Source organism: Mobula hypostoma, chromosome 19, assembly GCF_963921235.1.
Source record: "Mobula hypostoma chromosome 19, sMobHyp1.1, whole genome shotgun sequence".
NCBI lineage: Eukaryota > Metazoa > Chordata > Chondrichthyes > Myliobatiformes > Myliobatidae > Mobula > Mobula hypostoma.
The window spans coordinates 20,417,530-20,445,218 of NC_086115.1; the positions used below are offsets into that span (position 1 = coordinate 20,417,530).

Sequence of the window (27,689 nt, forward strand, 5' to 3'; positions counted from 1 at the left end):
CCTTTTTGTACCGATCATACCTTCATAAGAGCAAGTGAATTTTGGATTTCTGGATCATTGGATCATATCAATAATCCAGAAACCCTGCTCCCTGCACCAATTCCTCAGCCATGCATTCATCTGTCAAATCACCCTATTCTTACCCTTACTTGCACTTAGCACAGGCAGCAATCCAGAGATTACTACACCCGAGATCCTGATATTCAGCTTTCTACCTAGCTCACTATACTCTCCGCAGAACCTCAACCCTTTTCCTACCAATGTTTTAGGTATCAATATGTACCACAACATCTGGCTGCTCACCTTTCCCCTTTAGAATGCTGAAGATCCTAATCTGAGATATCCCTGGCACCTGGGAGGCTACATCCACAGAATCTCCTGTCTGCTCCTCTAACTATTGTATTTCCTATCAGCATTGCTTTCATCTTCTCCCCCCTTCCCTTCTGATTCAGACTCAGTGCCAGAGACCTCAATGCTGCAGCTTTCCCGCAGTACAGTACATCATTCCCCAAACAGTATCCAAAGCGGTATATGTGTCATTGAGGGGAACACTCACAGGGATGCTCTGTACTGTCTGCCTATTCCCTTTCCCTCTCCTGACAGTCACCTGTAGGTATTATCTATGACGTCCTCGCTCTCCCGTGTGAGCCGAAGATCACCTAGTTGCAGCTCCAGTTCCCTAAAATGGTCTGTAAGGAGCTGTAGCTGGATGCACATTGTGCAGATGATAAACACTCTCCCGGAGTTTGTTTATTGAGATACAAAGTGGAATAGGACCTTGCCACACTGGCCAGCAGTCCCCCAATTTAATCCTACCTTAATCACAGGATAATTAACAATAATCAATTAATCTACCAACTGGTAGGTCTTTGGACTGTGGGACGAAACTGAAGCACTCAGGGGAAACTCATGCAGTCACAGAGAGAACATACAAACTCCTTAAAGGCAGTGGCGAGAACTGAACCCAGGTTACTGGTACTGTAAAGCGTTGTGCTAACCACTACACTACCATGCCGCCCGCGATTCCACATCTTACATGAAGAACACCCCACTGACCCGGGACCCATTCTCCCTACGCTAGCTGTGTACCAACAGAGAAACTTACCTAAAGCCTTCACCTCTTTTCATCTCAGCATCTTGAGCCAAAGTCTGAAACTAACCTTTTTTTAACACAAGGGTGGAATTAAGTTGGCACCAAGGCTGCCTCTTTGAGCTCATCTGCAGAAACAGCTTAAATTCCTCTCTTTAAGGTCTCTTTTTTCCCCCTTTTCAAGGTGTCTGGGGTTCTATCGAGGTCCCTGATCTGCAACATCACTCAAAACTGCAGTTTTTCACAGCGGATGAATTCCTGCTCTTGGAGCTCACTGACCAGCTGTTATCTGACACTTTCCAGGCGTGCTACGGAAGACGCCAGTGTGAAGCCCTGTGGACAACCAATTCCAGGCCGGTGTTACCAACTGAAGCGTTGTGGGAGAAGGAACATCAGGATTTTGCTGCAGCGAATGAGCAGACAGACCTCTCTGTAATTGAGTGGCCGCTCTCTCTTTCTCTCTACAGTAGGGAGCTTGCTGCCAATTCTCGAGTTGGAGAATCTCGGATTAAAGTGATAAGGCACACTGCAACCAATTTCCCCCGGGATCAATAAAGTATGACTATGACTAACACACTAACGGCAATTGTTAGTCTCTCTGTTTGCTGTGAAATGGGTGACATCTCTCTGTCCCTTGTTAGTGAAAGAGAGCAAAAGCCAGTGGCATGTCAAAATAGTTTTTGTTAACTGCAGATCATGGTCTCTCTTTGGGTGTTTTCGTACTGCTTGGTGGGTAGAGGCTTTTTGCTAATATGGGTGAGGTGGGAGGAAGGAGACTGATGCTTTGCTGTTGCTTACATGGGGGAGAGTGAGGGAAGGGGGGCTTTGAGCTTTGAACTTTTTTTGTTGTTCGTTCTTTTAGGGTTCTTCTGTTTTTCGCGGAGGTCTTTCAAAACTAAGTATTTCGGGTCGTATACTGTACACATTCTCTAATAAACTGAACTATTTGTCCAACACAGTGGCTGCAACACCTACATGTAACTTCTTTTTATTGGTCTTTGCCAAGTGTCTAGTAAATGGTGATAATTGAAGCACTCCGAAAAGTTCCAAAAGGCCCATGCTTTTCCTAAATCTCGTACTGTCTCACCGAAGCAAACAACTGTTAGTGATGATCATAGGAGAGATGTGGAAGTTTTAGAGAGAGTGTGGAGGAGATTTATCATGACGATGCCTGGATTAGACAGCATGTCTTATGACGACAGGTGGAGTGAGCTAGTACTTTTCTCTTTGGTGCAAAGGAGGATGAGAGGTGACTTGATAGAGGTGTACTAGATGTTAAGAGGCATATAGATAGAGCGGACTTTTTCCTAGGGCGTAAATGGATAATGCAAGGGGGCATAATCTTAAAGTACAGAGGGGATGTCGAAGGGTCTCGGCCTGATACGTCAACTGTACCTCTTCCTAGAGATGCTGCCTGGCCTGCTGCATTCACCAGCAACTTTGATGTGAGTTGAGGGGATGATAGAGGCAGGTTTATTTTTTTAAACACAGTGGTGGATGTGTAGAATGTGCTGAAAAGGGTGATGGTCGAGGGACATGAGGGGCACTTAAGAGACTCTTAAATAGACATGTGGATGAAAGACAAAATGGAGTGTTATGTGGGAGGGAAGTGCTAGATTGACCTTGGAGTAGGTTAAAGGGTTGGCACAACATTGTGGGCCGACGGCCTGTACTATGCTGTAATGTTGCTTGTTCTATCTCGTTCCTCTTTATGAACCGTTACTATTGCTTCCAATAAGCCAACTATTAACATCTGAATCCCTCTCCCTCAGTGGAGAGAACTGGCATGGAAGCAGTAGGCTGTGATGATACTAAAGCAGTACTGCAGTCGATACATTATTAAAGGTATTTGGAAGTCTCAATTTCTGCTCTCTACTTCTCCAACTCAACCATGTTTATGAATAATTGGAAGAAAGCCTGACTGAAGTATCATCAGCATTCTTAACTTTCTTGAGATCAAATTAATGAACTCAAACGTCTCAGTAATTCTTCAACATGAAAAATAAACCTGCCTTTTCTTAGAAGTCACAACCCTCCTGGAATGATCAAAGGCTCTAAACATTTGCAAATCTTTTCATTAATACAGGCACAAGTAACTGCAGGTGCTGTAATCTGGAGCAGAAAACAGTCTGCCTGAACTAAAGTCAGGCAGCATCCGAAGAGGGAAAACAGGTGGTCAACATTTCAGTTGAGATTCTGCATCAAGAAAGGTCGACACCTAAAATGTGAACCTTCCATTGGCCTCTACAGATGCTGCCTGACCGGCTGAGCTCCTGTAGCAGTTCTTTGCTTTTCATTACTACTCATGAACTGCTCTCATACAAATGTGAATATGAATTCCCAAAATGCATAACCTCTGCTTCACACTTTTCTGAATTAAGTTCCACCTGCCACCACACCAAACTGTTCAGCTCATCCATGTCCCTCTGTGTTCTTGAACAACCTTCTTCACAATCTATGATTTCTCCAACTTGTGTGTCATCAGCAATAAGACCACCTACTTTCTCATCCAAATCAGTGAAAGGTCCCAGCACTGGCCTCAGCAGTACATGATTTGTTACAGATTTAGTCAGAAAACCACCATGCACCACTCTCGTCTGCCTCCTATCACCAATGAGAACTGATTCTAATGTGGCATTCAACTGAATAAAGGTAATAATTATGACATGACATTGAGCAATTCATTCTCATTGTTGCCTTAGTGTCAGGTGCAGTTCAGGCTGATACTGCCATGTCATGTGCTTTAGTTTATTTCATCACTGATAAACAAAACAATTACACTCAGCACACTTGGTCATTATCTCAGTAACAACCCATATCTTTGCACCAGTTGACACTTATTTCACTTGCTGGTGTACAGCTCAATTATTTCTTCAGACAAAAATGGTCAACAAACACTCCACATTTCACAAAATTCCTCAGCCATCACCAGATTTCACTGGGGGGGGGCGGGGAGACAGTATAAATAGCAGGTTTACAGGATAGAAATGCGATCAGGAATCTCTATAGCACCAGTGGCAACACATCACAACTCAATACTCCCTTGGAAAAAGATCAGTTCTCTAACACATCCACCATTCAACACTCTAGAATGCCAACTGTTTCATGAAAGTTGTTAATGCAAATTATTCTATTTGTCTCAAATCTATTTATACAAAATTTAACAAAGCACCATCTTCAGGCATTACAGAGACAGGAAAGAACGCCATAATTGTGTAACTTAGGACAGGCAAGTTTAACGAGTTTAGCTTTACATGCTTCACTGATCTCTAAGAAGAGAACTGCCCTTTAAACCTACTTCCAGTAGTAATAAACAGCCCACATTATGCAGCCACTTGGTAATTATTTTCAGTTGCTGAGATACAAAAAAGCTACATAATTATATATCTCACCTTTAACAGGAGCTCCATCCATTATTTCATACTTGGCAATTGTTTCCGTCTCAGTGGTTGTACTGGGCCCTTTCCAAACAAAAAAAAAACATCAGGTAAGTGATGTATCGCGATCTCAATGAGCGAGAAAAGACACAAGGGGTTCATCAACAATCTCCCAGAGTCCCACTGCCAACCTTACCAATACCAGTTATCTCTTTTTTGATCATCTGAAGCTCCATGTGCTGGATTTTGATTCTCACCAACAAGAAGTAGATCTTACCAACTATCACATCCTTCAAGTGGTATCTAAAGAAATCAAAGCAGAATAGGATCCATGTCTTAAAGGTGAGATGGACAATGTACATCACACTAACACTTCAGCATTATTGCCATTGAGACTTTAGTTTCTGAAGTACCAACATCAGAATCAGGTTTATTTTTGTGGTAGCAGTTAAGTATAAGACACTGCCTATAAAAAGTATTCTCCTCCCTTGGAAGTCTTCATGTTTTGTTGTTTTACAATATTGAATCACAGTAGATTCAATTTGGCTTTTTTGACAATGATCAACAAAAAACTCTTTCATGTCAAAGTGAAAACAAATTCCTACAAATTGGTCTAAGTTTATTAGAATTACTAAACACAAAATAATTGATTGCAGTATTAGGTAGATGCACCTTTGGCAGCAATTACAGCTTTGAATCCATGTGGATAGGTCTCTTATTGGCTTTGCATAACTGAACACTGCAATTTGTCCCCATTCTTCTTTACAAAACTGCTCAAGCTCTGTCAGATTGCATGGGGATCTTCAGTGAACAGCCCTTTTCAAGTCCAGCTACAAATTCTCAGTTGGATTCAGGTCGGGACTCTGACTTGGCCACTTCTGGACATTAACTTTGTTGTTTTTAAGCCATTCCTGTGCAGCTTTGGTTTTGTGCTTGGGGTCATTGTCTTGGTGGAAAACAAATCTTTTCCCAAGTTGCAGTTCTTTTGCAGACCACATCAGGTTTTCCTCCAGGATTTCCCTGTATTTTGGGACATTCATTTTATCCTCTACCTTCACAAGCCTTCCAGGGCCTGCTGCAGTGAAGCATCCCCACAGCATGATGCAGCCACCTCCATGCTTCATGGTAGGGATGGTGTGTTTTTGATGATGTGCAGTGTTTGACACAAGTGTTTAATCTAATGGCCAAAAAGCTCAATTTTGGTTTCAACAGACCATAGAACCTTCTTCCAGCTGACTTCAGAGTCTCCTACATGCCTTCTGGCAAACTCTAGCTGAGATTTCATGTGATTTTTTTTTCAACAGTGGCTTTCTCTTCGCCACTCTCCCATAAAGCCGCGACTGGTGAAGCACCTGGGCAACAATGGTTGCGTGTGCAATTTCTCCTATCTCAGCCAATGAAGCTTGTAACTCCACCAGAGTTGGCTTCATGGTCTCTCTCACTGGACTCTTCTTGCATGGTCACTCAGTTTTTTGAGGATGGCCTGCTCGAGGCAGATTTACAGCTGCGCCATATTCTTTCCATTTCTTGATGATTGACTTAACTGTACTCCAAGGGATGTTTAGAGACTTGGAAATGTTCTTGTATCCATCTCCTCACTCGTGCTTTTCAATAACCTATGTGTGGAGTTGTTTGGAGTGTTCCTTTGTCTTCATGGTGTAGTTTTTGACAGGATACTGACTCACCCGCAGTTAAACCTTCCAAATACAGGTGTATTTTACTACAATCAATTGAAACACCTTGACTGTACACAGGTGATCTCCATTTAACTAATTACATGACTTCCAAAACCAACTCACTGCACCAGTGATGATTCAGTGTGCCAGATTAAAGCGGGTGAATACTTATGCAATCAATTCTTTTGTGTTCTATATTTGTAATTAATATAGATCACTTTGTAGAGATCAGTGTTCACTTCGACACAGAAGAGTGTTTTTCTGTTGATCAATGTCCAAAAAAAGCCAAATTAAATTCACTGTGATTCAATGTTGTAAAACAATAACACACAAGTCTTCCAAGGGAGGTGAATACTTTTCATAGGCACTGTAAAACTCACTACAAGTTAACATAAAAAATTAAGTAAATAGTGCAAAAGAGGAATAGAGAGAGAGATTCCATGGACCGTTCAGACGGCAGGGGGAGAAACCTGTTCCTAAATTTTGAGTGTGTATCCAAGGCTCCTGTACCTCCGTCCTGTTGGTAGTAATGAGAAGAGGGCATATCCTGGGTGGTAAGGTTGTTGTCTTTTGAAGGTGTCCTAAATGGTGAGGATAGAGCTGGCCGAGTCCACAACCCTTTGCAGCCACTCTATCTAATCCCACGCATCGGAGCCTCCGCACCAGGCAGTGATGCAAACAGCCAGAATGTTCTCCATTCTACATTTTTAGAAATTTTATAAGAGTCTTTGGTGACGTACCAAATCTCCTCAAACATCTCATGAAATGTAGCTGCTGGCTATACTTCATCTACCAACCTGCTGTACTTTATTTCTGAGATGACATTAAGTGCGTTTAACATTGCTCTCAATTTTAGCCTGACAGTTTTTAATCCTGTCTTTTGATTTTTCCACTGCCAGACTAAGGAATACTCCATAAAAACTTACATTGCTCCACCAAAATCACATTAATTCTTCAACATGTCAAAGAATATGGATTGAATTACTTTAGTTACTCTTAATAGGATGAAGTTCTTATCTATCAGCAATATATGAAGCCTGTATATTATAGAACATAATCTATGGAAAGCTCGATCAGCTGAATAATTTCCAGTTCACATATTACTTCCAAAAACAAATTTTCTGCTTCCAAATCTAAGGCTAAACATTGTTCAATTAGGCAATAGATGACAAAGTTTCCCCTTCTCCAGGCATACCACAATGTTAATTCACAAGTTAGGAACAGGAAAAGCGGCAGCCTGCACATTTCCCACTTGCCTCGCAAGGATCACTACAGAAAGCGACACCAATCATGCTACTGAGAGCAGGAAGTTTAAACAAAATCAAACTGCTGTACAGAAAAGTGGAAATAACTCACTTTGATTTGTTGTATTCAAACTCGATGTGCAAGCAATCTTCAATGCCCACTTCCATTTTGATGGAGTTATTGACATCTGGGTAGGTAGCGAGCTGGTGCACAATCAGGTCAGATTCCTTTACCAGGTCACTCAAACTTCGGACTATTGTCACTTTCAAGAAATATCTGAAGAAAAATTTGCTAAAATTACTTTTAAGGTTTCGTTGGAAAGTGAAGTGCTAGAAATGCTGCTTAAAATAAAGTTATAGAATCTTAACAAATAGGTTGGAACTTCTTAGACACCATAGATCAGTACTCCTAATCACAAACAAGAAAATCATACCAATACAATTAGAAACAAACTTGGAATCTTACTCAAGTAAATTGCACTTTATTAATTGAATCTGAGACAAGTACCTTTGTCAAATGTGCACCAATTATAGACATTTGGTAGTTTTAAACACTGAAAGATATTTCCAGTTCTCCAGAATAAAGGCTCATCATAGGATCAGAAAGTTGCCAAGCTTTGATCTCTGCTGTTTGCTTGCTTTCAGTGATAGTCATCTGTCATGTCTGACGATAACAGTCATTCTTGTACAGTTCATCTGTTATAGACCCGAAGGTGGCTGTGGAGTCCAACTCTTGAGCAGCAAACTCGTTCGCAATGAGGGCAGGGGAATTGTTTTGAGTCAAATGGAGGAATTGCTGCTGCAGCTTTCCATCTGTACAATGCCTCTCCTCAAAGTTATCATGGGCAAGTCCTACCAATGCAAACCATCCAGTCCAGTCTTGTGCACACTGTTCCAGCTGCTTTGGAGTAAGTCCAGCATATGCGATGTCAGCTTCCAATCTTTGAACCTCTTGCCCAGAGACAGCATGCCATACAGCAGCTTGTTTGTGAATTTTGGAGCTCTCCATGCATATGACATGTCCTGTCCATCAAAGCTGGGCTTTCAGGATCGCCGTCTCAATGCTCACGTTTTCTCTCTGTTGAAGACTTCCAGGTTTGTGACTTGGTCCAGCCAGTGGATGCCTGGGATCAACCTCAGGCTATGAATGTGGAAGCGCTCTCACTGTCTGAGATGTCTTCTGCACACAATCCATATTTCAAAGCCATAAAGGAGACTGCTAACGATGATAGCACTGTACACCTTGAGCTATGTAGATAGTCGAATGTTGTGCTGATTCAATATGAGTGAACACAGGTGGCCAAGGTTCTGGCTGGCTTTGCAAATCTTGGCATTGATTCCTTATCCAGGGAGCCATCACTAGAGATGATGCTACTGAGGTACCTGAACTCATCTACTGTATTCAATTTTATTCCCTCAAAGGTGATAGGAGGAGAGGCAATAGCTCCAGGAGCAGAGTGAAATAGGACTTCCATCTTTATCAGGCTGATGGCAAGGACAAAGAGGCGAGAGGCTTCTGCAAAGCTGTTGACAATAAGTTGGAGATCAGATTCTGTGTGGGCCATCAGGACACAGTCAGAGCATTTCAAAGAAGAACTTCTCAATTGTTTTCAACTTGTTATTCAGATAATGCAGGCCAAAGAGTGATCCATCAAGCCTGTACTTCAGGTACACTCCGTGTTCAAGGTCTCTGATGGCATGGTTCAGCAAACATGCAAAGTATAGGTTAAAAAACACAGGGGCCAACACAAACCCTTGTTTCACACCATTTGAAATGTTGAATGGATTGAAACTTCTCATCTGACAGGATGAGACTACTCATTATTAATGAAAGAGGTGAATGAGGTTGACACATCTGCAAGAGCATCTCAGCTTTGACAATACCGTCCACAGTGCTACTCTGTTGATGGTGTTGAACACTTTGCTCTATAAAAACAGCAATCAAGTTCAAATTTTGTTGTATACACTTTTCCTGAACCTGACAAAAAATAACCATGTTGCCAGTGCTGCAACCCAAGTGAAAACCATACTTTGTCTCAGGAAGCTGTTCTTCTGCTATGCTGGTGATTACGTGGTTGAGAATTATACGGGTCAGAACCAATGGACGAGAGCAAGATGCCTCAATAACTACCTACTATGACCTACAGTGACTAAGCCAAAGAAATCTTCTACAGCGAACTTGACCACATCATGAAAGCAATACCACCCGGTGACAAACTCCTGATGGGTGACTTAATGCCAGAGTCAGAAACTACTCCAGAGATTGGAATGGGGCACTGGGACATCATGGCATTATTAAGATAAACACCAACGGACTGCTATTTCGTGCTGAAAACAGTCTGAACATCATTCATGAGGTGCTTGATGCGCACAAAAACACTTAAGAGGGAAACCAGAAGGGCGTATAGTTGCTCTAGCAGACAAGGTGAAGGAGAATCCCAAAGGCTTCTCCAGATATATTAAGAGCAAAAGGATAGCAAGGGTCCCAGCAGAGACATTTAAAATGTCCTTAACCACAGGTGAGGTGCAGGAGGATTGGAGGATACCTTATGTTACTCTGCTGCTCGAGAAAGTCTCCCAAAAATGAGCCTTAAAATTATAGGCCAGTGAGTCTAATGTCAGTAGTGGGTGACATGGTAGCAAACCAGTTCATGCTTTTACTGCAAGGACTCGAGCTGGATCCTAACTTCTGGTGTGATTGGTGTTGTATTTGCATAATCTCCCTGCAATCTTGTGTGTTTCCTGGGGTGGCTGGTTTCCCACTGAAGGCCAAGAAGTCACTGCTAGGTTATCTACTCTATTTCCCTTGGCAGCAAGTGAATCAGGGCAGTTGATAAGTACGCAAGGCAGAATACGTCACAGGGAACTAAGTGGGGAAGTGGGACTAATAGGGACGCTCTTAGAGCTGGTGTAGGCTTGATGTCCTGAATGGCTTTCTTCCATATCACAAAAGAAAAAATATGATTATCCACCACTACCCTTGGGCTATTGGCAAGATTGAATTACAAGCCAAGCCTAAGAAATGTTAGTGAGCTCTGTGTGAAAGATACTTATGTAACAATCAGACCTGATTCACTGGCCACAGCAAAAAATTATACTTGGCATTAAATGCAGAATGCTCTCATTCACAAAAGAATGAATAACTGCATTTTCAGGAAACAAATAATTAAAATTAGGTTGCATGGTATAGATGCAATAATTGAAAATGTATTCCAATGAACATAGCTACATTGTAATCTACACTTTTCAGCAACAGGAATGGATTGCTGATACTACAATAAGTGAGTTTACTGAAAGGGACAAAAGACATATCAATTTCACTCCATCCGGTGGCTTAGACAATCTCAGACAGCATTCACCAGCTCCGGTTCACACCACGTCATGAACAGTAAAACATGGCCAGTGCAACATGGGTGCCATTTTCTACAATAAGAAACAGTGTGTGCTGGAAATCTGAAATAAATATCAGAGAATACTGCAGATCACTGGAGGGAAGGTGGGATCCATGGAGAGAGAAACCATTAACACCTCAGATGAATGACCTTCCATCAGTTCTGATTTCCAGTATCTGCAGTTCTTATCTAGGTCTGGATCAATTGTTTATCTGATGTCAATTGGTACAGTCCTTGCACAATGACAATCAATGGGTGGACAAGTTGGTGCTGGTGGGAAAGGAGAGGAAATTAAAAAACAATGCTGCTACTGATCACCATCCAGTCGTTGCAGCTGGAAGTGAGCAAGAGAATAGGTATCAGCCCCAGCATCTCAGAAAAAAATTTAGCTACATCCTACCACACTTAATGGGTCACTTTCTTGACAGACAGCTAAAGGATATACAATTTGAGGAGCTGAGGGAAACAGAATGTGCACTTATTAAACATGGTTATACTGTACTGAAAGTTGTTACCTTAGTCTGACATTGGCCCCAATATATGACTCATAAGGCTTTTCCACTTGCATGAATTCAAAGTCATAAGTCCTGCTCTGTGTCAACTCTCCAGGTAAGGCCAGCTCCTTCACCAGATTCACAAACTCATGTGTGTTACTCTTATCACTAAATAGCTCTGCAATGTAGAAAGAAGAGGGTTGTGAAGAACATCCTTTATAATTTCAGGCCAAATCTTTCTTTCCAAAACTGCTGCTTCCACATATTTCAGACAAAACAAACTTTTTTAAAAAAGTGAATTAAAAAAGTGCTATAATATTCCAGAGCTCTAGTGTATCAGATGCCAAAACAACATGATTTCCAAATTTGTCAAAGAATGGATTATCACTGTTTTACTGCAGTATTTAGATGAACACTTGAAAAACCATGGCACAGAAGGCTATGGGCCAAGTGTTAGAAAATGGGTTTAGTCTGGATGGATACTTGACAGATTGCATCAAGCCAGAGCTCAAAGGATCAATTTCCATACTGTATGACTCCATAGCCCTCAACTTAAATACCATGACCATAATATGATAAAATTCACCCTACCGTTTGACAGGCAGAAGCTCAAGTCCGATGTATCTGTATTACAGTGAAGTACAGGGACCTACAGTGGCATGAGAGAGGTACCAACCAAAGTTGATTGGAAGGGTACACTAACAGAGATGATGGCAGAACAGCAATGAATGGACTTTCTGAGAGCAATTTGGAAGGCACAGGATAGAGTCATCCCAAAGATTTAGTATTCTAAAGGGAAGATGAGGCAACCATGGCTGGCAAGTCAAAGGTAGCAAAAGAGGGGGCATATAACACAGCAAAAATTAGTGCAAAGCTAGGGGATTGGGAAGTTTATAAAAACCAACAGATGGCAACTAAACACGAGGAAATCTGCAGATGCTGGAGTTTCAAGCAACACACAAAGTTGCTGAACACAGCAGGCCAGGCAGCATCTCTAGGAAGAGGTATAGTCGACGTTTCCGGCTGAGACCCTTTGTCAGGTCTACCTGAAAGAAGAGCTAGTAAAAGATTTGAAAGTGGGAGGGGGAAGGGGAGATCCAAAATGATAGGAGAAGACAGGAGGGGGAGGGATGGAGCCAAGAACTGGACAGTTGATTGGCAAAAGGGATTTGAGAGGATCATGGGACAGGAGGCCTAGGGAGAAAGAAAAAGGGGGGGGAGCCAGAGGATGGGCAAGGGGTATAGTGAGAGGGGCAGAGGGAGAAAAAGAGAGAGAAAAAGAATGTGTGTGTGTGTGTGTGTAAATAAATAAATAAATAAATAAATAAATAAATAACGGATGGGGGATGTGGGGCATTAGCGGAAGTTTGAGAAGTCAATGTTCATGCCATCAGGTTGGAGGCTACCCAGACGGAATATAAGGTGGTGTTCGTCCAACCTGACTGTAGCTTCATCTTTACAGTAGAGGAGGCCGTGGATAGACATATCAGAATGGGAATGGGACGTGGAATTAAAATGTGTGGCCACTGGGAGATCCTGCTTTCTCTGGCAGGCAGAGCATAGGTGCTCAGTGAAACGATCTCCCAGTCTGCGTCGTGTCGCGCCAATATATAGAAGGCCGCATCAGGAGTGCCGGACGCAGTATATCACCCCAGCTGACTCACAGGTGAAGTGTCGCCTCACCTGGAAGGATTGTCTAGGGCCCTGAATGGTAGTGAGGGAGGAAGTGTAAGGGCATGTGTAGCACTTGTTCCACTTACAAGGATAAGTGCCAGGAGGGAGATCAGTGGGGAGGACGAATGGACAAGGGAGTCTCATAGGGAGTGATCCCTGCGGAAAGCGGGGGGGGGGGGAGGGAAAGATGCGCTTAGTGGTGGGATCCATTCGTCCCCCCATCCTTCCCCAGTTAGTACCAGTTAGTAGGTTAACTGAAACATTGCAAAATATGCTGTGATCAGGCAAGGGTTAAATCAGAGGGCTGCTGAGCAGCGCGGTTCAAAGAGCCATAAGGGCCTTTTCTGCACAGTATCTCTAAATATTAAATAATGTCGCTGTCTTACTCAAGTTTGTAAGATATGGCCTGCCCTGCACAAGGGAATGCTGACTATCCCAAAGCAGGCCATTCCTTTCCAAATGTACACAAATCTTTTCCCTCTGTATCCTTTCCAATAATTTTCCTACAACTGATACGAGCCTTACTAGTCATCTATAGTTACCTGGATTATCCCTTTTCCTCTTCCTGAATGAAGGCATTGCATGGCTACACTCCAGTCCTCTGGGACCTCACCTGTTGCTGATGAGGACACAAAGCTTGTTGTCAAAGCTCCAACAATTGTTCAATATTCTGAGATACATGCCATCAGGCCCTGGGGATTTATCCACCTCAATGCTTTTCAGAAGACCCAGCACCACCTCCTCAATTTCAAAGTGTTCCAGCTCATTAGCATGCCCCGTTCTGTTTTCATTATCCTCCAATTTCTTCTCCTCAGTAAATACCAACACAAAGTGCTCTTTTAGTACCTCAGACAATTGCTCTGACTGCAGCACTATTTCCCTCTGTTGTTCTTGATAGACTTACTTTCTTCTCAATTTATCCACTTTTTTTTGATATAAAGAATAAAATGTCTTGGAATTCTCCTTGACACTGTTCATCAAGAACATTTAGTGGTCCCAGGTAACCACCTGCTTGAGTACTTCCTTTTTATCTTGATAATCCACAAAATCCTGTTTGATTTTAGCTTTCTAAACCTTACATATGTATCCTTCTTCTTTCACTAAACTTAGAACCTCCAGTTTCCTCCCACAGTCCAAAGGCGTAGCGGTAAATCATTGTAAATCGCCCTGTGATTGGGCGGTGTGGTTCATAGGGCTGGAAGGGCCTGCTGCAACTGTATCACAAATAAATAAACAATCCTTGAACAGGATCATAGAGATGATTTAACATATCCAAGCCTGAGTGTTTGTGAAACCTCGGCTGGTTTAATTCCATTCATCCAGTTACAGGAAAGTTTCAGAATTTCCTAAAGGGGAAGTTCAGAATGATGAATCGCAATAGTCACACAAAGTTGAGTACTGGCTTATAAAAGATAAATCAGCTTTGAGGGAGTAGAAATAGTAACTCTCATTATAACTCTTTAAAAGTATCATGCCAAACATAATTAAGTAGATTTATAGCTGATAAAACTTCCAAAACATTACAGCCTTGGGAATCCATGGTTTGCAAGGATACTTTTTTTTTTAAAAAGTAAGACTTCCATATACATAATTATGCTGATCAGATATTTTAGTTATACCATTATGTTTCGAAATTCTCTACAGAAATTATTTGTGAAGCAGAGGCACAAGCCAGAAAATGTAAACTACTTTCAGGGATGGCACCACCTCGATTTTTCATTTAACTAACCTCAGTCAAAAACTAGATCAATATCTAAACAAGACCGCATAGGATTCTTGGGTTAAGAAAAATCCTGCTTTCTGCCTATTTACAACTGAGTGTGAGTTGAGGGAGGTATCCAGCTCAATGACTAGCATACAAATGCCCTAACAGAACAAAACAGAAACTACTTATTACAACTGGAACAGTGAAGTTTGTAAATATTAAGGATTATGCCCTCTTCTTCCTCCTGTAAAATCAACCACAAAAGTAAAGTACAAAGCAGAATCCAGAGCAACAGACACAAAACGCTGGAGGAACTCAGGTCAGCCTGCATCTATGGAAATGAATAAACAGTCGATGTTTCGAGTCAAGGCCCTTCTTTAGGATGGAAAAGTAAAGGGAAAGATGCCAGAATAAAAAGATGGAGGAGGGGAAAATGGATAATGAAAAGGTAATAGATGATAGAAAAGATAAAAGGCTGGAAGAGAAGGCATCTGATCGGAGAGGACTGAACCACAGGAAAAAGGTAAGGAGGAGGGAACCCAGGGGAAAGTGATATGCAAGTTAGAAGAGGTAAAGGGCCAGATTGGGGAGTAAAAGAGGAGTGATTTTTTTTTAAAACCTGAGGAGAAATCAGTACTCATGCCACCAGGTTGTAGCCTACACAGATGGAATTCAAGGTGTTGCTCTGCCATCCTGAGGGTGGCCTCATCTTGGCACAAGAGGAGGCCGTGGATCGACATGAAAGAATGGGATTCAGAATTAAAACATTTGGCAACCGGGAAGTTCTGTTTTTGGTAGATGGAGCAAAGGTGCTCCACAAAGCAGACCCCCAATTTACTACAGGTCTCACCAACGTTGAGGAGGCTGCATCAGGAGCACTGCATACAATAGACGAGGTGGTGAATGACCAGGTGTAGCACTTAGGCCGCTTGCAGGGACAGGTGCCAAGAGGAAAATTAGTGGAGAAGGATGAATGGACAAGGGAATTGTGGAAGAAACGAACCCTGCGGAAAGCCGGGGGGGGGGGGGGGTAAGATATAACCATATAACAATCACAGCACAGAAACAGGCCACCTCGGCCCTTCTAGTCCGTACTGAACTCTCTCACCTAGTCCCACCGACCTGCACTCAGCCCATAACCCTCCATTCTTTTCCTGTCCATATAGCTGTCCAATTTAACTTTAAAGGACAACATTGAACCTGTCTCAACCACTTCTGCTGCAAGCTCGTTCTACACATCTACCACTCTCTGAGTAAAGAACTTCCCCTTCATGTTACCCCTAAACTTTTGCCCTTTAACTCTCAACTCATGTCCTCTTGTTTGAATCTCCCCCACTCTCAATGGAAAAAGCCTATCCACGTCAACTCTATCAATCCCCCTCATAATTTTAAATACCTCTATCAAGTCCCCCCTCAACCTTCTACGTTCCAAAGAATAAAGACCCAACTTGTTCAACCTTTCTCTGTGACTTAGGGATGAAACCCAGGTAACATTCTAGTAAATCTTCTCTGTACTCTCTCTATTTTGTTGACATCTTTCCTATAATTCGGTGACCAAAACTATGCACAATACTCCAAATTTGGCCACACCAATGCCTTGTACAATTTTAACATTACATCCCAACTCCTATACTCAATGCTCTGATTTATAAAGGCCAGCATACCAAAAGCTTTCTTCACCACCCTATCCACATGAGATTCCACCTTCAGAGAACTATGCATCATTATTCCTAGAGCCCTCTGTTCTATTGCATTCTTCAATGCCCTACCATTTACCATGTATGTCCTATTTTGATTAGTCCTATCAAAATGTAGCATCTCACATTTATCAGCATTAAACTCCATCTGCCATCTTTCAGCCCACTCTTCTAACTGGCCTAAATCTCTCTGCAAGCTTTGAAAACCTACTTCATTATCCACAACTCCACCTACCTTAGTATCATCTGCATACTTACTCATCCAATTTACCACCCCTTCATCCAGATCATTAATGTATATGACAAATAACATTGGACCTAGTACAGATCCCTGAGGCACACCACTAGTCACCGGCCTCCAATCTGACAAACAGTTATCCACCACCACTCTCTGGCGTCTCCCATCCAGCCACTGCTGAATCCATTTTACCACTTCAATATTAATACCTAACGATTGAACCTTCCTAACCAACCTTCCGTGTGGGACCTTTTCAAAGGCCTTACTGAAGTCCATATAGACAACATCCACCACTTTACCCTCGTCAACCTTCCTAGTAACCTCCTCAAAAATTCAATAAGATTTGTCAAACATGACCTTCCATATACAAATTCATGTTGACTGTTCCGTATCAGACCCTGTCTATCCAGATAATTATATATACCATCTCTAAGAATACTTTCCATCAATTTACCCACCACTGACGTCAAACTCACAGGCCGATAATTGCTAGGTTTACTCTTAGAACCCTTTTTAAACAATGTTCAGTGGTAGGATCAGAATCCAAGTCACCTGTATAAAGGGAGTCAAGCCCTTAACTGTAGAAGTGCACTTACATGGTTGTCTATATGTCATCAATATTCAAATATTGCTTCAAAAAATTTCCACTGTACAATCTAAAATGAACAGAAAATTCTGAAGTAGAGATCTTCAGCTTAATATATATTTAAACAGGAATACACCACATTATCTTTCAAGCCTTCTCCACCATTCACTAATATTATGTCTGTTCTTCCACATCATACCACCATTCTCATCTCACTCAATTCTCAGAAACCTACCAATCTCTAGTGAATGAATGTAACTTAGTTTCCACGGCTACCCAGAACACAGAGTTCATCCCCTACTAAACATATTCAGATCAATTTTTCCTCCAGGAGGAAAGATCACATTGATCACAACTTTGATCATTCAGGAAATACATCTCTTATTTATTTATTAATCTACAGCGCAGAATAGGCCCTTCAAGTCGAGCCACCCAGCAATCCCCCCAACCTAGCCCTAGTCAAATCAAGGGACAATTTATAATGCCCAATTAACTTACCAACCAACCGGTAGGTCTGTGGACTGTTGGAGGAAACCGGAGAACCTAGAGAAAACCCATGGGTCACAGGGAGAACATACAAACTCCTTACAGGCAGCAGCGGGAAATGAACCCGGGTCACCGGTACTATGTGTTTTGGTTTAGGAAAAGCAATGATACATTTCTCACAGATCTACACTGGTTAAGAGGGTGCACTGAGATACTTAATTCACAAGTCTATACTATATAGAGTGCGGTTGAGATCCCCCTCTTGCTTCACTCTGGATAAAACCTTCCGACACAAAAACACAGGTATGCAATCTGGGACATTATCCCTCATAATGAGGCACCTATAAATGCCATAATCCTGCTGAATTCCTATTTATTCCCCAGTTGGAGCAGATGACGGTTCAGGTTTTGCAGTTGTCATAATGCAAAACAGTCATTATATCAATGCCATAACAGTGAAACTAACTTCTAGAGTAAGCAGAAACATTTCAGCCGATAAATCCAGAAGTCTAACTCCCTGCTTATACACCACATGAAATACAGCAATTACTTTGGTATAAAACTCTGTAAACTAGTTCATAAAAAGTTTGCTGATTTCCATTTTAAAAAAATTATATTTATTAAATTGGCTTTGACCATAAGACACTGGAGCAGAATGCAGAATTAAGCCATCAAGCCCATTCAATCATTGCCCATTTATCCTCCCTTTCAACCTTATTCTTCAGCCTTCTCCCCGAAGCTTAGACACTTACTAATCAAGAACAAATCAACCTCTGCTTTGAATATACCCAATGACTTGGCCTCCACAGCCATCTGTGGCAATGAATTCCACAGATTCACCTTTTGGCGGCTAAATAAATTCCTCCTCAACTCTGCTCTAAAGCAGTGTCTTTCTATTCTGAGGCTGTGCCCTCAGGTTCTAGACTATTGAAAACATCCTTTTCATGTCCACTCAAACTATCCTTTCAACATTAGATAGGTTTCATTGAGATCATCCCCTCTGCCCCCATTCTTCTAAACTTCAGTGAGTACAAGCCTAGAGCATCCAATACTCCTCATACGTTAACCATTTCATTCCTGGGATCACTCTCATAAATGTTTTAAAACCAAATTTTTAAGATAGTGTTCTTGACCTTAATTATTGCTCACTTAGATCTTCACTCAAAATCTATTTTTCCATGAATAGCAATGTTACCAGATTTCAAATATCCATGCTTTTTAATTTTTTTTTTAATTCACTGACATTTCAGCTGGCTCCTTTGTCCCAAACACAAGCTCCAATCTACATTTTGCAGAGTAAAATAAGGGGAAATTTTAAAATTTTGCTTCATACTTCCCAGTTTGCACTTTGTAAGATTCAATTCACAAGCTGCTAAGCCTGAACAATGATATCACTGCTGCAGAATGCCATGAAATCATTCAACTTGATTTGTGAGGGGATCCAGGAGTGCCCCTATTAACTGTTTGGAGAGGGACACTTATGGTTTGTTTGGAAAGGAGAGAGAGACAGAGTTATTTACCACTGATGTGTTGCTTAGAGGGAGGGGGGAGAGAGGGGGAGAGAGGGGGGAGAGAGGGGGGGAGAGAGGGGGAGAGAGGGGGAGAGAGGGGGGAGAGAGGGGGGAGAGGGGGGGGAGAGGGGGGGAGAGGGGGGGAGACACACACACACACACGGACGAAGATTGACAGTTGGACTGTCACTTTAAGGCACTGGAAGTAACTTTGGATTTTTACTGAGTTTGGAGTTGGAGACAGCACCGAGCAGCTCGAAGGTTGCTATGGTGACCAAGGCAGATTGTTGATGTTACTTTCAAGGACTTGCTGCCTGCTTGCACTCTTTTACAGACAAAGGAGGGAAGGACTCTTTGAATGACAGGTGATGCTCAGCCTGGTGAAATAAATGGGAGGTCAGATGATGCAGACCTAGGACACACGATCTGGACACTGAATGAGCATTGTTGTGTCCGCAGAGAAAGTGGGTTTTGGAGGATTGTTCAGGTGGATCGACCCAAATTGCTATTCCATCAGTGAAGAAGGAACTGGTGGGGAGTTGTCTATGTGTCCACCCTCGCCTAGGTGATAGATCCACCACAGAAGACCGGTCCCCCTGGTTAAAGTCACAGTCGGTGACTTGTAAAGGATTTCGGAGGACGACGAGAAGATCGACGGCATCAGCTCACCTGAAGACTCAACTCACTCTCTCGCTCTCTCTCTCTCCATCACTACTCAGCTAAATACCACAAACTGAACTGAACTTTACTCAACATCGTAAGACTGTACCTTTTTACCCCTAGACTTAAAGAAGTTTGGTTTTCATACATATATATTCCACACTTACTTTTATATATAATCATTGCTAACCTGTGTGATTTATCTACATTTATATTACTGTATTGCTTAGTTACTAATAAATATTATTAGTTGTTAGCAATACGAGACTCCAAAGTGTTTTCCGTCTCTGCTGGTTTCTTAACCCCTGTCACGGTGTACGTGACAGATTCCTGATCATAAACAATCTATGGAAAGGGAAAATCTACTAAACCGAGAGCACGAGATCTTTAGGGGCAACATTCTTTGATAGCAGAGGCAAGCACCAGAGCTATTAACTACAGGAAAAATTAACTTGGAATGAGAACAAACACAAGAAAAGGAGTAGGCCAATCAGCCCTTTGCAACAGACAAGATCTGAACATCACAGTAGGCCCAATCTTTACTTCAACACCACTTCCCCATCCCTCTAATATGCCTTGAATATACTCAATGACTCCACTCATACAGATTTCTGGGGTCAAGAACTCCAAAGAATCACTACCCACAGTATATGAGAATAGAGGAGACCTGCCACACCATTAAATACAATTATGGCTGATCTACTCCAGGTCTCAATTCCCCCTCTGTGCCAGACCCCCATAGTCCTCTATTCCTTTAAATCTTTCAAAGGTTTAACTTTTAATGATCTACCTTAAAGGGAGAGCCTCTTAATCTGAAACTGTACGGTCTATGCCAGATACCCCTACCAAAGGAAACATCTTCCCAGGCACCCTTACAAGCTTCAATGAAATGATCACTCATTCTTCTATGCTTTCATAAATGTGGACCAAACTTCTCTTCACACTTCAACCAAAGAATCAAACGAGTGAATCTTCTTTGTGCAGCCCCTAATGCAAGTACAGCTATGCTCAAACAGTACTTTGTGACTGCAGTTAAAAAAAGCTTCCATTTTTATACCCCATGTCCTTTTAATAAAGACCTCCCTTCCATTAGCCTTCCCAATTACTTGCTGTACTGCACATCAGCCAGTTGCATTTCAGGTACCAGGAGCCCCATATTGCCTCAGACCATAATGAGCACAGGGAAAGGTCGGTAGCTTACCAATCTGTCCAACAAATTCAATGCGAATTCCTTTGTGCTCCAAACGTTTTCCCGGCTGCTTAAAGGTAAGGTTTACCTGCCAAAAGGAATTGTTCATTATCATTCTCAATTTGTCATCAGGACAAATCTCAATTTGTTTGTCACCAAGTCCCTTCACTCCTTTAATCGTTTTACCATGCTTTTACCATGCTTTCAGGCTTTCCCTTCTGTCCTCTGAAAAATTTGGCAGTATTACATTTCATGCAACCCTGGGCACATATTTAACCACCAGCCCTGCGGCCAGTTAAGTGAAAACATAAGAACTCTGCAGCCAATGATTTACCCTTGTGATACTGTCATTGTTGTAAGGCAGGAAGTTAGGCAACACAAAACCTGGTGCTTTTTTTTAAAAAATCAGTCAGGTATACTCCTATTTTGTCATTTGACAGTTCAGCAGTATGATATTGATCGAGCCACTGGTTTATTCCATTTCAGAGACGTGCTTAGTTCTGTTCCCAAACAACCTGGAATTAAAGTATTCCATTGGTTTTGGAGAACACCATTTCCATGATAGGGTTTGAATCCAAAAAGTTGCAATAAGCCAAAATGCTTTAATAATTTACTTTAATTGCCTTCCTTCAGGATGAATCTGACTGCAATGACAAAAGGCACAGTTGCAAGAGGAGGGTGGAGAGAATAGAAAGCACAGTGAAAAGGTATACTGTTGTGATGAAGGGTCTCGGCCCAAAACTTTAAATGTTTACTCTTTCCATAGATGCTACCTGGTCTGCTGAGTTCCTCCAGCATTTTGTGTGTTACAGTGAAAAAGTATTTGCTTGAAAAATATTCGTTACTGTTTGGCTCATTGCTGCGTGAAAAATAATTGCAACTGCTGAAAAAAACCATTATTTACCAGGTTACCTGTATTTATTTAATTCCTAGTCTGCAAGGACAAAACACGAGTGAGGTAAATGGATGCACCTGATCAGCAGACAGGATTCAAATCAGTCCACAGAGTTTCAAACACAAACACAAAAATTCATGCCAGCTCTTCCTCTGCAGGAGAGAGATCTGTGCTCTTTCAGGCATTACTAAAGCATTGTAATCTCTCAGGTGATGCAAAAGATCCTGCCACATTATTTATCCAGTGCCTCAATGTTTATCTGTCAACCAACACACTATTTGAGAGTTCACTGACTGTAGAATGGTTGTTTCCTTCATTATGACAGCAGCCACCTTCAAAAGTACTTCAGGAGCTGTGAAGCAGCAAAGGATGTCCCAGATTGTGAAAGTTCTACATAACTACAAGTTCCTCATTTTAAGAACTGCAACTGTATGCCTTGTTGAGCTCATTAAGATGAGCATCACACTTGCAGGCTTTCTCTGTAAAACAGGAATGCCAATCACATTTAGATAGATAGATAAGCAATACATACAAAATGCTGGAGGAACTCAGCAGGCCAGGCAGCATCTATGGAAGAGATTAAGCAGTGATCTGATAGAGGTGCACAAGATTATGAGGAGTAGATAGGCTAGATAGAATATATTTCCAATGGCAGCAGTATCAAACACAGGCGAGCACAAGGAAGAAGGTGATTTAAAGGAGATTTGAAGGGAGGAGTGACTACTTCAGGCAGATTGATATCAGGAGCAGCACAAGGAGCTGGAGGAACTCAAAGGGTCAAGCAGCATCTATAGAGGGGATGAAGAAAACATTTCCGGTCAAGACCCTTTGTCAGGGATGAAAAGAAAGAGGGGAGATAGCCAGTATAGAAAGGAGGAGGGAAGGGGTGGAGCAAGAATTGGTGAGAAATAGGTGGATCCAGGTGAAAAAGAAAGGAAAGGATGGTGGGAATGATGAGAAGCTATGAGGTGATAGGTGGGAGGGCTGAAGAAGAATGAACCTGATAGAAGATAATGGACCATGCAATAACGGGAAAGAGGTGAGCAGGGGAACCAAAAGGAACATGTGGGTGATGGGCAGATGTTGGGGCAAAGGAGAGAGATTTTATGATGGGAGTCAATAGGATGAGGAAGAGGGGGAGCGGTTACTGGAAGTTAGAGAAATTCCTGATGTTCAGGCTGTCAGGCTTGAGACTACCAAGGCAGAATACAAGGTATCTGGATTGATAGATGAAACGGGATGTTAGAGGTGGTAACACACACAAAATGCTGGAGGAACTCAGCAAGCCAGGCAGTATCTAAGGAAAAGAATAAACAGTTGACATTTCGAGCCGAGATCCTTCATCAAAATTGGAAAAAAGTGAGGTCAGATCAAAAGGGGGGGGAGAGGAGGAAGTAGTACAAGGTAGTAGGTGATCGGGGAAACTGGGAGAGGAGGAGAGGTGAAGTAAAGAGCTGGGAAACTGACAGGTGAAAGAGATAAAGGGCTGGAGAAGGGAGAATCTGATAGCAGAGGGTGGAAAATCATGGAAGAAAGGGAAGGGGAGGAGCACCAGAGGGAGGTGATGGGCAAATAAGGAGAGGGGACAGGGGAAAATGAAAATGGGAATTACCAGAAGTTCGAGAAAGCAATGTTCATGCCATTAAAAGCTACCGAGATGGGATATAAGGTGTTGCTCTGCCAACCCAAGTATGGTATCTCTACTGTCACGATGGAGCCACACTCGAGATGGAGGAGTAACACCTTATATTACGTCTGGGTAGCCTCCAACCTGATGGCATGAACATCGACTTCTCAAACTTCCAGTAACTGCCCACCCTCCACCATTCCCGTTTCCCTCTTTAACTTATCTCCTTACTTGCCCATCACCTCCCTTGGGTGCTCCTTCCCCTTTTCTTTCTTCCATGGTCTTCTACGCTCTCCTATCAGATTCCCCCTTCTCCAGTCCTTTATCTCTTTCACTAATCAACTTCCCAGCTCTTTATTTCACCCTTCCCCATCTCCCAGTTTCACCCATCACCTACCACCTTGTACTTCTTCCTTCCCTCCCCCTCTCCCCACTTTCTTACTTTGACTTCTCATCTATTTTTCCAGTCCCAATGAAGGGTCTTGGCCTGAAACATCGACTGTTTACTCTTTTCCATAAATGCTGCCTTGTCTGCTGAGTTCCTCCAGTACTGTGGGTGCGTTGCTTGGATTTCCAGCATCTGCAGATCTTCTTGTCTCTGTCAGATGTGGCAGTGGAATCAGATGCAGGTGCCAAGTTTAAGCAGCATTTAGAGGCACTCAAAGCACACCAGGACGAAAGTTGTACAAAAGCACAGAAGTTGTACCAAACTCAGATTGATCAACTTTGACTGGTCTCCTGCTGTACACTAGTTTTTAATAAATCACCCAATATTTCAAACAATATTTCATGTGGCCTTTCAGTTTGCCCCTACAATTGAAGTCAGCAGGATAACCCACTGGACATTGTCAAATGCGACCGTATGTTGTGGTAAAAAGAAACCTCGGAGCGTGAGGAGTTTGGTGTCAGAATGGGGGGTACTGGATTGTCTGTGTAATTGGCAAATGAGGTCCAAGTGGTTAGGGATTGCAACTGATCTAAGAAATTGATTGACTAACCAACTCCTTTTGAGACATAGGCTCAGGAAGCTGGATTTGTAGACACTGTAAGGTATGGTCATGGTGGAGAAAAGGAAGCCAAAGGAAACTGAGGTAGTGTGGGATTGGAAGGATCCCTCACACAGATGGTAGCATACCGTAACCGCAAGTTAATGCAAAAATTGTAAAAAAGGGTTACTAGCCAAATGAAACCATCTCTGAGCAAATTGCTTAGTGAAAGGGACAAGAGCAAATATGAAAAAACTACAGTAATAGTAACAACGTTATTGCACAATCCCAACAGAGTAGTAATCTCCAAACAACTGGAACCCCCCGATTTTGGGGCAAATGGTAAGTAAGGCAAGCCCAAGCACCCCCAGGCCATGATGTAGAATTGGGATGATTCAGCTGATGACTATGGGACTTGAAATAAAGATTCACAAACTACATCCTATAACGAGTTGGAGATGGGTGCCTCAGAACTAGCACCTTACCTGGTCATCAGAAAGATCATAGGGAATGATAACAATACCTTTTTTTGGCAGAAGGTTAAGGAATTAAGGAGGGCTCACTATCTGACTCTTGATATACACATCATTTTAAAGGGTAAAGTACCCAGGCAGGTCTGGTCCACATTGCTGACCAGTGGCAGATGTTAGGCATGACAGACCTGCCAATGTGGAAGGAGGGGGCATATAGTGCTGTATTGTAAGAACAAGGGAAAAGGCCAAGTTAAGTGTGGTAATTGTGGGAAGATACAGCATGATCAAGACAACTGTTGATTACACGGCAGAAGGGGAAGTAGAACAATTATTGTGGACCAAGCAAGTGGAGGATCACAACTCTACTTCGAGCGTTAGTATACTGGGACCTGACTTTCAGAGTAACTAAAATGACTCATGACTAGTATCAGCCCTTGGTAGGAAGGGTGGCACCCCAGAATGATTGTCAATGAGCTGTAAGGGCCAGCAGTGCACAATAGTGGTAGACACTAGGGCCTCAAAATCGACAACAAATCCTGACTTACTCATTACAAGTAAAACCACAACATTTGTGGGGGTGGAGGGAGGATCCAAGCTTGCTCAATTAGGTCAACCCATCCCAGTACAGACTGAGGACATGAGTCAAATAAGAAACAGAGGGTGAACATTTTCCACAGACAAATTGGAGTAGTAAATGATATGACAGCTGTGGCGAGAAGAGGGTATGTGACCTTGTCAGGTGGGCATACGAAAAGTGGGAGCAGATAAACTGCCCTGGAAGCAGCAGTCATAAAGACTAAGGTGCACAGAATGGTAGACACCCCTGAGAGTGGGGGACTGGGAGCACAAAAATATCTAAATGAACCTATCAGTAACAGCAGGTAAGGTAATGGTTGAGAATGCATTAGCAAAACCAGGAGTACAACCAGATGGATAGGACAATTTATGGTAATCTAGACTGCAGACTAAGGTGGAGACTAAAGGAGGCCTGAACAGGAAACACTAGTCCCACCTGAAAATATACCTTGGGCAGAATTAACCATGCAAACATATTTCGACAGGAACAGTAAACATGGAATGCAGCAAACTGTTCCCAGAAGAATTTGGATCACTGGATATGTCAACCTTTTGAGCTCTCTCTCTGACAGCAAGCAAAATGCAGAATTTAAAATCAAGAGAAAAATAGACAAAACCAGCAGTGGGGTGTACTAATTGTACGTGGTTTTACATGGGGAATGTGATAGCGTGCAGTGCTGCGAGATGGATATTTGCATGGCACTGAGGGGGCATCCTGTGGACAGTGAGTGTGTGCAAGAGGGGGATCCCATGTTAAGATCTGTCATGTGAATGGTTCATGAGACTAATGAACCATTCACACTTAAATGCAGTAATGAAACTTGCACAGTAACATGATGAGGCTGCTCCATTTGGGAATTGATCATGGCAGGATGACCTGTTACAAGAGTACGACAGTGTAGTGGGGACCAGAGGGATATGGGTGTGGGGGGGGGGAATGGGGGAAGAATAGGGTTTAGCCTTGGAAGACACTGGCAAAAGTTCTACTCTAGTACCATGTTACAGACACACGCAGCTGTGTTTTTAAATCTGTCTTCTTAATGACTCCCTAGTTTTTGTGGGGACAGTACAAATGGCCTTTTCCAACATTTACACATTTACTCTATAGACTTTACTCATAGTGAGTTTAGGACAGAAAGGCAGAGAAGGAAAAAGGACTTGATAGAGTTGTTAGGAGCACAATATTCAGCAGGTGTGTCTGCAGTCAGTATTTTATTTATGACTGCTATATCTAAAGCGGACATGGATACACAAATCAGTTTCCTTTGGCAGAAATTGATAGGGATCACAAAACAAAATTCTGGACACCTAGAACAAGCTAGTGCAAGGGGGCAGAAGTGGAGTCGGAAACTACCCTGTTCTGTAGCCATTACAAAATATAACTAACAAGGTTACTGATAGAATGAACAATGACATCTGACAGCATTTTTAAAATGCAATGTGTACAGCATATGCTGCCTGGATCTTGCCTGTATTTGGGACAAACATTCTACAATTAGAAGGCCACAGAGTCCCAGGCAGCCAGCTGAAAGAGTGAGTGGATGAAGGTGCCTGTGTGTGCCAAAGTTTGAGATCGCACTCCAGTGAATCATGTCCTAGAAGACTGCAGAAACAAGAGGGGTCAACTGTATGTTGCACCAGTCCGCCATGTTGCCTGACATGGTGAATATCAGACATACCCTCTTATGAGAGCTGGAAAATGATATTGAAAATAATGAGAGAACATGGATATCTCTAAACAACCTGCCAGCCTATGTAGTTTAATTACACAAGCCCAGGGGAAGTGTTGCAGAATCCTGACTGAGGGTGGTTTTGCTACGTATGATAACTGTTCCTTGCCCATACTGCCTGTTAATAATGAACCTTCCTGAATGATAATTAGGTGAACATCTACTAAGTCAAAACATCAAGAGAATGGCTATAATGTGACTTGGCAACTGAATTAATGACTGCAGAGCAGAAGGAACACTAGAGCTGAGCTTATTATTTATAGCAGAGACTTAAGGATTGCACATATACATAACCACAAAAATACCAGCCATTCCTCATTTTACTGCTGATTGGGCAGCAATCTTCCAGGAGGATAAAAGTCATTAAGAAGTAAAATGCACCA

General features: G+C 42.3%; 1 protein-coding gene across 1 annotated transcript in view; it reads right to left on the reverse strand.

The window, feature by feature from the left end:
- The window catches only part of vps26a (VPS26, retromer complex component A), a 64,126-nt gene that overhangs the window by 23,667 nt on the left and 12,770 nt on the right, over positions 1–27,689 (reverse strand). The window contains exons 3-7 of the mRNA XM_063071148.1: positions 21,032–21,107; positions 11,295–11,451; positions 7,500–7,664; positions 4,664–4,770; positions 4,483–4,551 (exon numbers count right to left, since the gene is read on the reverse strand). Of these exons, the coding sequence (XP_062927218.1) occupies positions 4,483–4,551; positions 4,664–4,770; positions 7,500–7,664; positions 11,295–11,451; positions 21,032–21,107 (574 nt within the window). The remainder of the gene's footprint in view (positions 1–4,482; positions 4,552–4,663; positions 4,771–7,499; positions 7,665–11,294; positions 11,452–21,031; positions 21,108–27,689) is intronic.